Source organism: Erithacus rubecula (assembly GCF_903797595.1).
Source record: "Erithacus rubecula genome assembly, chromosome: 6".
Lineage (NCBI taxonomy): Eukaryota > Metazoa > Chordata > Aves > Passeriformes > Muscicapidae > Erithacus > Erithacus rubecula.
This window is the reverse complement of record NC_136688.1, coordinates 25,687,607-25,705,817: the sequence shown is the minus strand read 5'-3', so window position 1 is coordinate 25,705,817 and position 18,211 is coordinate 25,687,607. Positions and strand designations below refer to the sequence as shown.

Here is an 18,211-nt window from a genome sequence, read left to right as displayed (position 1 = left end):
GATGTGATGAATGAGGGTTACCTGCAGCTCTGCACAGCTGAGCTGCAAGAGAGGAATTTGGGGCTCTGGAATTTTCCCTAATGCAAGAAATCATTAGGGCAGAGACATTGTAGGTATCACTTGCTTGATGAATACTGATCTTTTTAAACATACTTCATTAGTGATCCCCACCACAGTGAGTCTCCTGTCCTGCTTGTGTTGGCAGCTCTGCATAGAGCACATGCACAGAGGTAGCAATTCTAGCTCTATAGTTACTATTGCCATTATGTTAATTTTTCTTAATAACGTTTTTAGTTTTCACATACAAAACTTTTTTTCTCAACTTTGTTTCCAGACATGTTGTCTCTAGCATGATTTTAGCAAGCAGAATATTTGGCAGAGCAGTTTCCCTGCAAGAGAGCTGCAAGCTTAAGATGCTAATTAATCTCTGCTCACAAATTTGCCTTTGTCAGGAGCTGAGCCACAGAGGGCACAGAAGAGGTGAAGAACTTTGGTGGGTTGCCAAGCAAAGAATTGTATTTGGCTGGCAAAAACCACCTGCCTGGCTAAGCTCTGCATGAACAGTGAAAACAGCAGAATTAGAAGGAAGCAGACAACAAGTCTACAGGGCCACAAAATAAAGATTTTTGAGGAAAATCTCCTGATATACTGTCCATATATTCTTCTGCCATATCCCATTAAAACAATTTCCTTTTAATCTCTTCATTGTGGCTGGCATCATTAAAAGATAGCTGACTGTGTAAGTTTTGGCCTGAGACATTGAAACCTACATCAAATAATTCATTAAAAGACAAACTAGAGAACAGCAGAGCCTCTGCTGTAGGGAAGCAGGATTGAGATCAGCCTGGGAGAGGAGAGGCTCAGAGGCACAGGGGAGTAGCTGGTGCTGTCCCTCCCAGCAATGACCTGCAGTGCTAATTAAACAGTGCTGCTGGGGCACTGCAAAGGAGGCCCTTTGGTTCTGTTAATCAAAGCTCAGTAACTGCTCTCAAGGGAAAGGCAATTGGAGCAGAAATCCAGTAATTAGCCATAATAAAAGTTCCACTCATAAAAGAAAAGCATCATAAAAGAAAGCATCACTAGGACAAAAAGTGTTGAGAGGATGAAAGCATGCAGTCATGGAAGGGAATTGAAGCAGGGGAAGAGGCAGGTACCCACTTTCTTGGATTTGCTGGTTGATGAGTGCTTGGTCATTTTCTAGCTCTTGCTCTGCTTTGATCTGTCCTCTCAGAATCTGTTGCTTCAAATCCTCAACATAGAGCTGCTGTCGTTGAATTTGTTTTCTGTGGAAAGCTTCCTGGTCTCTCAGTTTCTGCCTGTACTCTTCATGGACAGCATCTATTTCTCTGCTGTTAGAAATGTTGACAGTGAATTTAAACCAGAAACAAATATTATTTGTAGTAAAACAAGCCATTTTACTAAAGAAAGACAGACAATATTCCAGATGTTGTTTTGTTCAATAAGGGTGCATGATGCCAAAAATGCATAGCTGTGTTTATGCATGTCACAGCAGGCTGCAACCCTCTAAGTGTCACAAATACCAGAAAACATGAAAGATCTAGTAGTGAAGCAGGTAATTCCATTATCCAGACTATATCCAGATATGGTAATTCCATATCCAGAAAGATAATAGCAAAAAGAATTTTAAAAAATATTGTCCCTTTCCATTTTGCCATAGTCTTCCACAAATGAAACTGGGGAAGGGATTGTTTTAAGTTATTAAATTTTGTGACCACAATGTAAGGTAATTGTCATTTAAATACTTCAAAGTGCTTTACAAAAATGGCCAACATTATTTTTTTTCAGATCAAAAACTCCAACCTAGAAATATTTACAGGCATTGTCAGGATTACAGTGACAGTCTCTGGCAGTGCCAAGGAAAGACCTTGATCACCCAAATCTCCACTGGATGCAAGAACTCTTATCAGGTTACTGCTTCTATATTTGGAGCACTTTTAGAGAAGTGACTAGCCTCTGAAAAACTGCTTTACAATCTTCTCCAAGATGTTTGGCTCCTGACTGTGTTCCTAAATTTTATACACATGGAACAACAACCAAAATAGTATCTATTTTAACATTAATTCATTATAATGTTCAAGATACCTTAGTTCACTGAAAGGAATATATATTCTACTTGTCTACATGCTGTCATCAAGAAATTCTTAACATTGAAGTAAGATTGTATCTAAAGATTGTATATGATCTTTGCCTGCTAAACACTGCATTATTATATATAAGCTCAGAAAATTAAACCTTTGGGTTCTTGAAAAAACGTTTTAATTATATTTTACTAAGAAAGTAAATTATGTATTTATTATACTTACATATATATAAGACAATCAAAGACATAAAAATTCTAAAGAGTTCCGGAAGGTCAAAATACCTCCAAAAATATAATTTCAAAGGAAATCTTTGGAAATGTAATGTAGTTTATAAAATCACTACCAATACAAGGTCACCTGTATGAAAAGAGTGTTTGACCTTTTCTACACAGGAATAATTTACCATCTTGATTTAGAAATGTAGGCAACAATTTCTACAGCAAAAACTTGATTTTGTGGGATAGTTTAGCAAACAGGACAGATGAAATAATTAAGCAGCCAAAATCTACAAAACTCCTGGAGTACCTTTACATGGTACACGCATTTTGCTTCATAAGAAGTAGTAGGAAAGCTGCAGTATATAAAAACTTTAGGATTTTTCAATAACATACAATATTACTATGAATCTTGCTCACACAAGAAAAACAGAATTCTGTTTTGTTTTAATGTTTATGTAAATCGAATGCTGAGGGTAACTGAAATCTTCTGTTCAGCTGTCTGTCATGGTGCAAACACAGTACAAACTTTGCTGCTGCCATCTGCTAAATGGTTTGTGTCTATTTGTCACCCACACAAACAAATTATGAGACTATGCAGGTCCAAGATCTATTTGTCCTTGGCTCGACTACAAAGATATCAATACCCTGTGATTTGTAATTTTTCCCTCTTAGATAAACTTTAATTGATCCCCAGGAGATAGAAGTGGGATGCCTCATTTCTCATTCAGCTGAAGTAGGTTTGAACTGACACTTACTACAGCACTGAAAGGCTCCTGTGGCAATTACAAATCTCCAGCTGTTCAGGTATTTGTAACACCACCAACCATGGGGGACAAACTCAGAGGTTAGACTGGTTCACTAAAGAAGAATCACTTTCCCAACAGAATATTAAATCTGAGGTACCTCATTTAGGAAAAGCCCCCATGGTTTAATGGTAACTCTCAGGGAGCCTTGCAGCTTTGAGGTTGTCTTCCATGTTTTCTAATTGAGCAACCATATAATCTGGAGGTTGAAGTACTGATTGGATAGAACACTTCTGATTTAGGAGCAGTGACATGACCTCTGTGTCTTCACATCCTTGGCCTCCAAGGTCTTCAGGAGGAGGAGTGCCTCTAAAAGCCTTTGCACTAAAGCTGACAGCCTCTCTGCAGTCTGGTGACAAGATGCTCTTTAACCTGTTCTACTAAAAGGCATATGAAAGCTCTGATTCCTATGAAAGTTGAAAAATATGGATCTTAAATTTCTCACTGGTCTCACATGACCTTGGGCAAGTTGCTTTCTCTGAGACACATGTGGAAGAAGCAAAGTAGATTCATCCAAGAGAAGTGATGGGGATCCACTAGCATTACCAAACATTAGAAGAGCTGATTTCTACTAATTTATCATTTTTAGCATCATTCTGCATGAGACTGAGGAAAGTGAGTAAATCATTGCCAGCAGGCTGTAAAGAAGCATGACACTAAAACAGTAGAGAAAGAATCTTGTTCTGCAACTGCTTACTAAAACTAGATAAAATTCCTCTGATAAAATGTCTCTCATTCTTCCTAACCATGCCTTTTAGCTCTCAGCCAATCTTCCCATAAAATTGTCTTATCAGAGTTCAAACTGTTTACAAACTGAAACCCAGAATATTTAAGTAAATGAAGCAACTCAGTGTTGCATTTCAATCCAAAGACCTAACAATGCCCTCAGGGCTGGTTAGGTAACATCTAACAGTAGGGTCATAAGGTTTTCCTATACTTTCCAACCTTGCTGAAACCACCCCCACATCAAAGAGTAAGAGAATAAGCAATACAATCCCTGCACGTGGCAGTGTGCTGTTTGCTCTCAGCAGCACTAGCATATTCCCTCACATGTGTAGTAATGGCTTTTTGCTGAGCTATCATGAAACTGTGAGATCCTTTCCAACAGCCCTGTGTGTTTGCACACAGCAGAGCATGAGCCAGGCCAAACTGATGGTACTAATCACAGCTCCATATCAGGACTACACCCCAGAAAGGCAGAGTGCAGAGGAGCAGCCATACTCCACTTTAAACCTTGGAAAAACTAATACAGCACAGCAATCACTGCAGTATTCCTTCTGCTTTGTTCAGATGATGTAGCTAGTTGGTACAATTCTCCCTCTGTAAGGTTAAAGTCTCTGTAATAAAATACTGTTGTTCCAGTTATATATACAAATTGCAGTTCTGCTGTTATTTCAGTGTCTCTACTTCATTTCCTTATTTTTAGAGTACAAAGCAAAAATCAGGCAGAGCAGTAAAGCCAGGTCTGAATACAGAGACTGAGCATTAAATACCTTTTTATGAAGCTGCTTCTTACAGAGAGTTTTCTGAAGTGGAACAAAAAGATAATGAAAATCCATGCAGAGCCACTTACATAATACACAAATGCAAGAGGATGTTTTCCCTCTGGCTGGGAAATACTGACAGTGAGAGCAGAATGACTGGCTAGTTTGGGATACAGATCTGTCTCTCACAGAAACTGCTGAAGCCAAGAACATGAAGTCAGAATGCTCCATTTCTAGCTTTGAACATGCTATTGTCATATCAGCACACTTCTACTGGTTTATGGAAATAACATGATAAACTAAACTAAAAAATGACGTGACAATGGTCCAGAAAGAAAATAACAGATTCATGTACACTTCATAGCTGAATCACCTAATAAGCAATTCAAAGAGCAATCAGTTTGTGTAATATGTTTGTATGACTAAACTAAAAACAAGTATCAATTCAAGTAACATAGGAATTAAGCCAAATATTGTAATAAGTAGGAGAGATCACTAATTTTTTCATCTAAACCATCTTAAATCAGATGTACTGTTACATTTAGACATGAAACACTGGAATACTATGAGATAGAGCAAAAAAGCACAGCATGCTGTTGCTCATATTCCTGCTTTTCCACATAAGCAATCTACACTCAGTACAGTTCTGGCAAGAAATAAAATAACCTCAGGACAAACATGAGAGAAACAGCTTCATTTCTGTAGGTATCAAGACACACACAAAGTCTGGGTTTCATGGGATCAGCATACTCTGGCATACAGCATATTAAAAAAAAAGCAATTCTGCAGAGAATTTCATAAAAGCATGCAGATTTCTGGCTGTACCAAATGCAGCAAGAAGTGTCAGCAGTTACCCCCTCCTCCAAGCAAACCATTAAAAGCTGCAAGTAAAATGACAACCAAAACACAACAAAAAGACACCAACCCTAAACTAATCACTAATTACTGAGAAAACATACACATTATACCAGTTCTGCCGGGTTGCTTTTCCACCTCATTTTTCCCTCCAAAGTTTGCAGGATGCATGCTGAATGAACCATCTGTAAATCCACATTTTTCCCAGCCGGTTTTGTTGCCTGCTCTCTGGGATCCTATTGTGCAATTCTCCTCCCCTCTTCCCCAAACACTTCTGCTGCTGATGCAGAGGCTGGCGGCTGCTACAGCATAATGCAGCTTCCAGTAACTATGGCAGCAATAGCTCTGTGCTGAGGCTGAATACCTGCTGCAACAAAATCCTAAGGCTCAAATAGGGAAACTACAGTGAAAAATAACTGCTTCTGGTAAAAGCTGAAATTTGCCAGTCTTCTCCAAGAAAATATCCATCATGCTAGCATCCCCATCTTTTCAACTGCCTAGCGTTCAAGTCCTACTTGCCTTTCACAGATTATTTTTCCCAAGGGGAAAAAGAGTTAAAAATAAAGCAGAAAAAAATATGTTGGCTAGGCATTTTGTGTCCTTGCAAACCCCACACTGGGAGCAGTCACAAGTTAGAGTTACAAGCCTATCCACTAACACACATCTGCACAGCTCCCCCCACCCTCCCCATCCCTATCCTCCCCCTCTTCCCGTGTCCAGCCCAGGGCTCTTCCCGCAGGGGCTCAGAGCAGCAGCAGGCACCACTGGATCTGCATCTGCTTCTGCCCAAACCTCGCCCTCCTCTTCTTTAAGCAAAGGGAAGAGCAACAAAGGAGATACCAGACCTTGTGTTGCCACCTCCTGCAGCCTCCCAAAGGAATGCCACTCTCAGAATTCAAAGCTGGGGAGTGGCGGGCAGGAGGTGAGAGCCAGAAGTCCAAATGGCCAGCAGAGTCAGAAACCTTTAGAAATAAGGGATCTTTGGAAATGTACACACATAGTAATTCTCTTCACAGAGATTACCATCAAGTGAAGGATCCTTTCGATTTTCATTTTAGGTTACCTGGTTTGCTTACAGAAAAAGCACATTGACCTGTTTCGTGTGTAGTTTTTTCAGCCTTTCTATTCAAAACCTCTTTTTCTTTGCCAAAGCCCCCAAAATAACAATAAGGCAATGACTTATTTAGGGCACCCCTTTAAATACATCTCTGAAACAGACCTCTTTTTGGCCAAGGGTCCCAGGCACAAGACACAGCCACATTCTCCAATAAAGGTCAACACTGACTCTTTAAATTCCAGTTCAGAGAACACAGGTTTTCCCTTCACAATGTCAGCTATATATAGAATTAGTTAGTTAGTAGCTAATAATAATAGTTAATAGCTAATCCACTATACACAAGTCTACTGTAAATTGTAAAGTTGCTGTAATTGACACGGTGCATTTCTCTGTGAAATAGAATATTTGAGGTATCTTTCAGTAGATGCAGAAGTTTTCTTTAACTTTTTTGTTTATTTGTTTTCTTAGATTATTTTGAGGTTCTCAGATGAAAGCTGTTAGTGAGAAATTAGAGTATTTCACAAGTATTAGTTGGACAAGTTAACTATACCACATTAGAATAATAAATATGTTGGTTATGCTGTATTGAATTCACCCTGCCTCCCCAGTTTAACAGTGTTAGTATTTTCAAGGAAAGGGATTTCAAGCATGTTCCAAGCAACTAAATAATTCAGCGTACTGATATACCACTGAACTCTAATGGAAAAAATCCTGTGGGTTTTTTATTTTTTGTTTTTTTTTTTTTTCAAACCAGTAAAACAATAAAATCAGAGTTTTTATTTATATGCAGTATGGTATTAAGGCAATGGCAGGAGAAAAACTTATCTACTTATTTGTGGTGATGTTGTAATAACAGATGGCATTCACATGCCTTCTGTGTGTTTGCTGGCTGACAGCAAACATTAGAAATTTGTAGTGCTGGGCCTCTTATGAGTAGGGTGCATGAGCAAGCAACCAAGTAAGAGTATAATGACTCACAATGCCTAAAGTTTCAATATTGGTGTGCAGTGGTAAAAAATAGTTTTCTTTGCATTTCTCAAAATATTTTAATGTACAATTAAAAGTTGAACTGGTAATTCAACCCATAAAATGCAGATGAGAAAAATGTCATCATACTGACAGCATGGGAGATAAGACTCATATCATTAATAATCCTTATTGTAATACATATATTGATATGATCTGAAATAAAAAAATCCAGAAGAAAGCAAAGTACCAACAGTTCCTGATGAAAAAGGAGCTTAAACTCATGGAAACTCAATTTCTGAATTATTCCTGTTTGCAGCTGCTGTGCTTCTTTGCATGAATGAACCACATTCTATGCTAGGAATTAATTTTTTTTTTTGCTTTTCCCTAAAGCGATTTTATTCTCTCCAGAATTTATCCAAGCAATTTTCAAAATACTAATGAGTATTCCTAGTACCTACTGCTGGCACAAAATCTAATACATCTAGAGTTTTTATATGCTGGAAATTGATTCCAAATTCAGAGTAAATCTAACACTAGTTATGGCTTTTAAATGCACTCCACACATGCAACAAAGATGCAAACCATTTGCAAAAGATCTCACATGAAGAAAGAACATGGTTGCAGAGCTTTGCCTGTAAACCAGCTTCATGCACAGATTCTTGTTCCAGTATGATAAAATAGTTTGAATTAAAGCTTTAAGTCTTAGCTTCCAACTCTTCCAGAGGAAATCAGTGTAGCACAGGAGAAAGGCAAAACTAAAGGTGTCAAGAATTTAATCATGATTTAGACACCTTAATGTCCTTACCTTGGCTCAAGAGAACATTTGTTTTCTTCACAGTTTCTACATTTTCGACTGCAAAAATAAAAATAGAAAATCATAAGTATTTGGGAAAAAAAGGCAAGAGAACTTCACTGCAGCCTATTGCACACAATGTTATTGCAATTTTCAGTAGAGGAAGATGCAGATTTCTAGCAGCTGGGAGAGCAGAACTTTCAAGTGAAAGTGGGACAGAGAACAAGACACACACACAGCTTTCCCTGTTATTATATTTTTTCTAAGCAACTTTTCTGACAGAGACAATACCCTGCATGAGGGTGCACTTTCTACTGGTGATCAAATAAACACTCCCTGTGGTTCATTCAGTCTTGTATTAGGGTTTGCAAAGCATCTCACACACACCTTTTAGTGCTTGACATTGACTTTTCTTCATGAGACACCACAGATATAATTTTATTCTTATAATACAGATCTTAGGCTACGTGTAACCATAGCCCCCTCCATGAGCAAAACTACTTGTCTATGCAGAAATACAGACTCACAGGTGACTGCAAAGCAAGGCTCAGTGGATCAATTTAGTTTACCTATGCCAATTAACCATTCAAAAGGGTAAGAGGACCACTGGATTACTTAAGGTAAAAATCAGCTATTATTAGACTTTATTAGATCATTCCTGTAAGAGATGGATATTGATAAAACCAAAGCAAATGCAATACCGTATCATTTTTTATTTTTACTGAAGTAACCATCTGAAATCCTCTAAGTAAGCATAAGGGTAACTTTAAGCAATGTCATATGTTTGTAATATCCTGCCCAAATGATTAAAAAATTGCTAAACACAAACAAATTGTCTATCTGAACATGGTCTTGAAAAAAAATCGATCAGAAATGTTCTGCAGTTTTGACAGGTTAAAAGAGGGAAAACTAAGTGCAAATTTGTGATAAACTGTTTGTAATGTTCATTCTGGCTTTCTCTGGGTTTTTCTAGGTTCATTAAAAAACTTGTGCCAAAACTTCACAACTAATGTTTTAGCAACATAAAGAGCACCTTGGTGTGTGTATTTGAAGGTTATTAGACAAACCCGTATTTTTTTAATTGTTTGTAATTTTTCCTAAGAAAAGAATAGCAATGATGTGTAAAATATTGTTCAGTAAAGAAAAAAATGAAGTAATGTTTTGTATAGGAAGGTCTCACTGCAGCAAATGAAAAACTAATGCAGAGATTAGATACCTTAAAGAGAACATATAAAACCACACTATTCACAAGGTGGAAAGCAAACCACTTGATTAGAAGCATGAAGGATATTTAAAACAGGGATAATAATATATGCTCATAAGAATGAGATCAAATACTTCCTGTGGAAAGAGAGGAAAGATTCCCAGTATGTTACCACACCAAAAACACTCTAGCAAGAAGCAGAACCATCAGCAGATATGAATGAGAAGATGGCTGTTTCTTGCCTTTAACACTTTAATTGAATGGGCTAGGCTGGGAGGAATTGAAAAAGAAAAATAACCTAATTACATTTAATTCCATAATATTCTCTTTTTGCTATTATGAAACATAGCACATAATTAATTTTCCTGATACATGTTAATCACTGTCTTCATCACACCAATCCTAAACACTGAGTATGAGCAGCTCTTCAACACTCTGAAAGCAGTATATGCCTGATTTACTGCTGAGTTTAAAAAAAAACAAACAAGGAATTACATTGGCTTTCTGAGATGAAGGGCTCCATGTGGACTTGAACTAAAGGCAATTTATGAACAAACCTTCTCATTGCCACAAAAAATTAGTAGTGAAAGTCAATTGGTATCCTGAGAAAGCCATTCTGTGCATTGAAGCAATGATATTGTAAAAATTATAGATTAGCTGTAAAGAAGTGAACTGAATTAAGAGTGACAGTCTCATCTGAGGCATTTTATTAACTGAGCATCAATAAATGATTTTGCAGGTTTGTTGCTTGTATATCTTATTGCTCTGTATTAGTTAGCTGGCCAATGTATTTTCTCTGACACTTTTACTTGACTACTTAAAAATATGATGAATGTTATTTTGTATACAGCTTACTTTTGTCTGAATCAAATCCCTTATTTCAGACATCATCCCACAAGAGAAATTGTTTGTTCTGTTACTTTTCCTTAGTTTTAAACTTACTTGTAGAGAGAAGAAAGGATATAGTGTGGAGAATTGATGCAACTTCCATCCAAATTGAGCCAGTCCAAAGCTCCATGACTCAGAGGGGGTGGGGTTTCATTAATCTACAGAAAGCACACAACACAGGACAGGAATTTTAAAAAGTCACAGCAACCCAGGAACTTCCAAGGTATCATTAGTACTGTCATTGTTAACTACTGTGTGCAAGGCTGCATAATCCCTCCCATGGGAGTTTATAATCTCACACTTCTGCTTAGTCTTTGATAATTAGCAAAATTAAGTATTTGTTACTGAGCACATCTCTTTTTGCAGCTCTATTTGAATGCACTGCATGTTTCATTAATCAAGAAATTAAGAATGAAAATGAGGTTAAGCCCATTATCTCAATGTGAGTACAAAAGTATGGAGGACTGGAAAGTATAAAATATTAGTAAATGAAAATCCATTTTAAAAAGTAGACCCTTGCCAATATCAGTTGTTAATACGATTAACTCCTAAATGACAAAACTTGTATTTTTTTAAAGTCAGGTTTTTAGTTATATTTGTCAGTAATTTTAAGAATTACCTCATTTCTTACATGTTATTGAACTAGCCAACCAAATAATATCTAACAGCAATTAGTTCCTGAGCTTAACATGCCAAGTGCATTTTATCTATTTCTGATGTATGTAACAATTAACTGCTTTCAGGGTCAACAACCCTTGAGTACTTAATCCATAAATTTTCCATTTCTTCATTCAAGACAGTGAAATGACAGAGATGGAAGACAACTCAGAAAATTACCAAATGTGGAAAGATTCTTAACTGGTCATTTCACAGCAGCATTCTGCCTTTTTGTTTCAATCCTACTGTAGTCATGACTAGAAATGGGAAACACTAAATTATTCAAGGGATCTGCATCTCTTTTGCTAAGCACATCTGAAGGAAGTGTCCTCCCACAAAAGGTTTAGTGTCATTACAGACCATTAGATAGAGGAAATGAAGCAAGTGAATATGATGATGAGATTAAATATTATCTTTATCAGGATGGTTTTTAAAAAGAAAAAAAAATAGGACAAAAAATAAAAAAAAAAAGGAGAGAAAAACAGTTTTAGAACTTACTGATCTTCTGAGTCTTAAGATAGCAGCTTCTGCTGGGTGGTTGAATCTAAATTTATGAGATTTGCCAAGGACAACAAGGGCACCTGTGGAACCAAGATAATTAGACATTTACAGAGGCATAATTCATCAAACTACTATAGAATAGTAGGTTAAAAAAATCTGACCAACAGCTTTCTGTAAATCACAGAACAGAGGACTATTTTTAAAATTTGCCACTATGGAATGGCAGAGTTATCGATCTGTAATGACAGCATCCAAGCAAACTAATCCTGGAGATCTCTGCAGACTAAATTTAACTGTAAATTCCCTGTTCACTTTAAAGGCCAGCATGACTTCATGCTAAAACCACAACCAAACTACTGCTGAAAACTTGTTTTTAAACTATATTTTTAAGAATCTAGATCACTGCAAGTTCCCAGAATCTGGACTTTAAAAAACCTAAAAGTATGGAAGCCCAATTCTGGATTCATCCATCATTGCCTATGATGTAGTGGCTACCAGCTTCCACCTAAATATACTGTGAACAAGTTGAAGGTTGTTTCAAGTGTATTATATAATTGCCAAAAACACTTTCAGTGGCCAGTCAGCTCAGAGGCAGCCTACTTTCCACACTCATGTCTCTGATAGCACATCTTCCCTTTTCAGAAACCTCCAGACTGCTGCTGCCAAAAGGAGGCAGAATATTGCCACCAAAGTTTGAATTTTACTTCTGTGGCGTGCTTAATTTGTCCCAGCTCACGGAGCAAACCTTGTGGAGCTGTCAGCAGAGAGGCATCTGCTCAAGTCCCATAAATTCTAGGTGTAAACTGCAGAGATAAGGGGGGTTCATTCCAGGATGAGCAAACCTCACCTTGAGACAGGCGGCAGGATCCGGAGACCTCGGAGCCATTGACGGAGCAGCGCGCGCCGGGCACCGGCCGCAGCGTCACAATCCCGCCCTGGTTCTCTATCAAACAGTGATTCCTCTCGATCCACTGGCCCTGCAGGACTGCAGTGTGGAGATTCATCTCACCTGGGGAAGGGGATGGGGCTGCCCTGTTGTCCCCAGAATGGAGTACCACACACTGTTTGACACTATGCATACCCCAGAGAACCATATCACGTGCAAAACTTCATCACAGAAAAAACTTACTACTGAAACTGACTACTGAAAATAGTGAGTTATTTCTGGTGCTCCAAAACTACATATCATCTTCAGATTTGTGAGCTGATGTGTATATTCTTCCATTATGTTGAATTTTCTTAATGAATAATGGCACTAATTTTTTATAATTCACTAATCTACAGGCAATAAATGATCAAACACAAGCAAGCTCAGCAGAACTTAACCAAAGCTGAGATTCCACAGATTTTCCAATTTCAATATAAAATTTCAGTTCTCTATCATAGTATTTAGCTCCTGAATGGACTGCTAAAATTAAAAGCAGAAATTAAATTAAATAAGATATATTCTAAATATTTTTGACTTTATATCTAAAATATTCTGAACAAGTAGAGTTGAAAAACATTTTCAATATCTTGTGATTACTTGTGCCACTAGTTTAGGATAGAACATCAGAGAATTTGGATGTAAGAGGATTGTGATTTTAAACTCTAGCGTAGCATAATACAAGTGAGAAGAGAATTCAGAAGAGATCTGAGGTCAAGTCCACTGACTTTTTGGCCTCTTAAAAAATAATCATTAGTAATTAAACTCTTTTACTTATCTTCTCAACAAATAGAAGCAGTACCTCACTATTACACATGACAAATGTAAACCCTTTGTTTGACCTGACCATATCACACAATAAATTGTAATATCACTCTCTTACCAATGTCTTGATCTTGGTCTGAGTCACTTCTTCCAATTTTGGTTGTTCCTTCCTAAAACAAGAAAATAATTAATTTAAAAATCGTTTACAGAGAAGAAGACTACATATACTATTTATAAAAGCTTTGGTACCTCATTTTAGCAAAATCTTAAAATAAATTGCCTCTGAATAGCGAAATTGTTTGACGTAAATGCTGTGTACTTGTAATATTTCAGTCCACTGTCACCCTTAGCACTGCAATTATTCTTCATCCTGCAGCTATGTCAGCTGCTATGACTCCAGCAGACAAACCTCAGTGGATGATGTTTGGACAGTGCTTGAGACAAATATTTTGAATATGAACACACATCCTGATGCTTTGAACTTTTACAGTGAGACTTGGTGTTTGCTGAAGTGAGATAATTCTTTTAATCAATATCCATGCAGAAAAAGAGAAGCTGCAAAATGATTATTCAATTATCCAGGCTTTTCAAATTTAAAAAGAAATAATGCCTGATTTGTAAGGGCACTTTGTCATACATAATGACCTCTTCATCCTAACTTCTGAAACTTAAATGACATCTATGAAAAGTCTTCATGGTGTTCGTGGCATATGGGCAAGTCCCCAAACCTGAGGATTCAGTAACTTCAAAGAAAATAACTGCCTAAGAACAAGAGTCTCCAGAACAAGAAGAGTCAAACCATGTTACAGGTCTGTAATGGAAGTGAGACAGTAGTTTATGGTTGCCTTCAAATACCAATAAAAAAAGAATAATTTACACAATACCATAAGAAAAAGAACTGCCAAAAAAAGAGGCAAGTAATTTACCATCTGTCTATTACTTTCCATTACCAGTTGTGTGCTTTTTCTTAGGGAAAAAAAGCAAGATAATTTCCCAGTTCTAAAGAGACACTGTAATTGTTTATGGTAAAGTGATTGGCAAATGCAGTCTAAAATTACTTAAGTGGCAAGCCTTTCAGTTACATTAAAATTAATTACAGACAGTAAACATTGTGATTTTGCATTTAAATTAGAACAAATTGAATGTACTCTCTGCTCCAAGTTATGGCAGTGGGTTTGTGCACTGGACAGAAAGGGAATGGTTATCACAAGCTCCTCACAGAGCTCAGCTGTCTGATCCAACTAACAGATCCCCCAGGCAGGAGCCCTGCTGAGACTTCATTTGCTGGGGAGGCTGAGGGCTGGATTGTGCCTCTGCTTTCAAGCAATTACCAAGTCCCACGACAGTTTAACCTCCAGCAGACTCAGCTGCAAAATATCCACCTGGGTTGGCCACAACTTCAAGAAAACTTGTGGTCCATATGGCCTTCAACTTGTGTCACTTAAGTGAATTAACAACATGCATTTTAATCAGAGACCAGTAAACCAGCTCCTAGAAGTTCTCTTTATCAATTATCTTCTTTGGCAATGAAATAGTTATTGTAATTCCAAAATAAATTTTTTACAGGTTGCTAACTCTCTAGAAACAAAATTTAATTAGAAAAGTGTATTACAGCAGTATTGGCTCAGGAAATTCACAACAGCATCACAGTCAGTTGAATGATTCTGGGTAAGTTTAAATCCAACTAAAAATTGCAGGTGGGAACAAGGGTACAGATAAGATACAAGCAATCCAACTCAACCTGAGAAAACAAAATAACAATAACCATATCCCAGAACCATGCTGATTTATTTTTTTAAATGCTATTATTGAGCTAATAATTGTAATATTTATTCTCTTTCCTAATTTAATATTGAGTGTTCCAGCTGCAAAAAGGCAAAGATGCACAACCTGACCTGAGCACACCACTGCACATCTCCACATCTGTTGAAGGGTTTTTTGTATTGTTACCTCTTCTGGGTAACAATGGGTAGAATTCCTAAGGTACATTACAGAACCATAAAGAGTAAGATTGCTTTACTCCTTCAGTTCTGGAAGTACTCTAACTTTAAAAAAGTTTATGAAGTATACCTTTTACTGAAAAAATACACAAATTGTTTTTAAGCTATGCAAAAAGGGTCAGCTAGATCACAGGAAAACATATATCTTTTATTAATGAAAGCCAGAAAATGAAACATAGGCAGAGCATAAATTAGTACAATCAATACTATGAAGTATTAGGGGAGTAAAAGTAACACAATATTTATTTTGCATGATCTGAAAACAGCTGTTGTGATCTCTCTCTAGAAGTACAACCTACAGACCTGTTATATGGTGAAGCCCTGATTTGTAAGGAACCACTAATGTTTTACCTTCTTGCTGTTCAGATGAAGGTAACAGACACCAGAGACTAAAAGATGTAAAGCACAAAGAAAAGGAAAGGCAGCATCTAGAAGCAAAGAAAGAAGGGACAAAGATGTTAGTGTGACAGTCATGAATGACTTCAGAAGGTGACCCTTCAAACCAGGTTATGACATGAAAGTGAATCTATTTAAATTAGGTGTTGTCAAAATTAGTATAGGAAAGTATTAGATCTTTCCCCAATGGCACATGGCAGAAAAACATTGAAGTAGTAGCAGTTGCTTTCAATAAATATTTATTGTTAATGTAGGGTTGAGGAATTGAAGTTCCATGTTGATCAGAACTGGACATAAATACTTTGTCCCTTATAATTACCTGGTACAATTTCTTTGTGTTGGTATGAGAAAAATTAGTCAGGTTTCTCTTTCAAAATGATATAAGAACAACAAGATTTCTGTTTTAAGTATTTCTTTTCATTTTTAAGAGGAATAAAAAATCTTGTGTCCTTAAACTACCAGTTACCACAAAATATATTAAAAAAAAAATGTATTGGTAGACAGTTACATGATTTTCAACTATATTTAATATTTTTTTGGCAATCAGTGCACCTCTGTACAAGTGCCCATCCAACATTTCTTTCACATTAAGCAGCATTGATATTTCAGTAATTTCCATTCATTTAAACATTAAAACATTTAAACATTAAAACTGTTGAAATCTAGCCTGGCACTTGCCATATCAAAAACCAAAAACCCCTAAAACTGTCTGACCCAGCCATGCACACCGAAATGTGCAGTAATATCCACACAATGTTATAAAAGTTTCTTAGCCAAAACCTTGCCTTAAATTAGCAGCTACACAACAGAATGGTATCTATGAGGCCAGGATTTCTATGTGATCTTCAAAAATAGCCACTCAAGCAGTATCACAAGTAATTAACCTTCATGCTACAAACCTGGTATCTACATGGCAGAACTCTCTTAGGGTTAAAAGCAATGTATAGAAGTCATTGCCAAAGTGAGCTATTGTTTCTTAAACCTTACTTTTACCTATACATATCCAAATATTCCAGTCTTAAGTATACAAATGCATAATAAAATTTGGACCATGGTGTCTGGAATATTTTAAGCACCATCCTTTATGTTCCTGCATATACAAACACATAACTGCCCTCATGCTTTGTGGACTAATTTAAATATTTTACTTTGCTTGTAATACAATATCCAATACTTTACACACGCATTCATATGAATTCATATGAATTCTTCTTCTTCTCAGTTTTCAATTATTTTCTGCTTTTCCTCCCCATTATATCTTGTGATCTTCATATTTTGATAGCTGTTGTTGTAATGCAATCCGAATCTCCCTCCATTTCCAAAGAAAACAATATTTTCAAATTAAAGGGTAAAATAAGAGAAGTGACCATATCTCACCCTGAGATGGTAGAGCACCACTCCTGTGCTGAGGATATCATCATCCATGGCCATTAGATGAGGTAAATTAGAATCTATGGTTACTCCAGCTTTTTCCTTGTTGATGTCCACACTGTATTCTTCCATGATGGCTTTCCTGTCTGTCCACTTACTTGTCCAGTCTTTGGTCAATTGCTCAATCTTAAAGAACAGGAGAGAACACAGTTTCATGTACTAAGCAGGCTAATTTTTCTTTTTGATCATGCTAACAAATTATTTTGCCTGTCTTTGGGCAAAACTTGAACTCTGCAAAACCTTTCCAGGCTAGCAGTGGTCGAATCTTCTCAGTAATTTTGGTAAGTGTACAATAATTTCATTTCAATAAATTGGAGTTTATGTTAGAAGGGAGAGACTGTATAATGAATTGCTGTGATATATCTTGAGACAGCTTTCACACAAGAGGTAGATTGTGCAGGCTTAGTGATGCACAATGGACTGTGTCCCACTAAGGACACAAGACTTTTGTCACAAACTGGTAGAACACACTCAACATGAATTAAAGACAGTTTAATGCAGTTTCCTGCATTTGCAGAGCCAAAAGGAAAGGATTAACACAAAAGAGTTTTCACTGCAGTTTAACAACTACAGCAATGCTATCCCCTGGCCTAGTGGAGCAGAGGATAGTTGCAGCATCAGGCAGATCATACACACCTTCATTTCATTCTGAAGGACCAGCTCGGTCAGATTGCCGTCCCTGTCATCACTCCAAGAGGGACTGGAATTTCTCTGTACAAACAACCCAGATCTACATGTTAGTTTTCCTACTCACAACTGGCAGGCCTGTTCTTTCACTCTCCAGCATTTCAAGGTGATGAAAGTCAGGAGAAGGAAAAACAAAATACACATGTGGCCTTCTAGCATCTAGCCTACCTCTCTCTAGCTATTGCATGCAATTTTTTGGCATAAAGAACTGGTGAAAAGGCAAGAACTGAGAGATAGTTCTGTGCAAATAAACCCTGAAGTGTAGTTTCTGTCTCTCTCAAAACACTCTCTCCATGGCTTGGAAAGCCAAGACACTATTATTATTCCAAGCACCAGAGATGTCAGCTGCATTGTGAGGGATCACAGATGTTCACAGCTCTTTTGGGGGGAGAGAGCATGCAGGAAGTGTGAAACATCAATTAATCTCTTGAAGTTTCCCTATCCTTAAAAATAAAATATTTCTATTTCACGGTATT

General features: G+C 37.1%; 1 protein-coding gene across 1 annotated transcript in view; it reads right to left on the bottom strand.

The window, feature by feature from the left end:
• Window positions 1–18,211, bottom strand: part of STARD9 (StAR related lipid transfer domain containing 9) — an 89,281-nt gene that overhangs the window by 21,369 nt on the left and 49,701 nt on the right. The window contains 8 exon segments of the mRNA XM_079308002.1: window positions 1,159–1,349; window positions 8,294–8,341; window positions 10,428–10,531; window positions 11,529–11,611; window positions 12,379–12,516; window positions 13,340–13,391; window positions 16,995–17,174; window positions 17,685–17,759. Of these exon segments, the coding sequence (XP_079164128.1) occupies window positions 1,159–1,349; window positions 8,294–8,341; window positions 10,428–10,531; window positions 11,529–11,611; window positions 12,379–12,516; window positions 13,340–13,391; window positions 16,995–17,174; window positions 17,685–17,759 (871 nt within the window).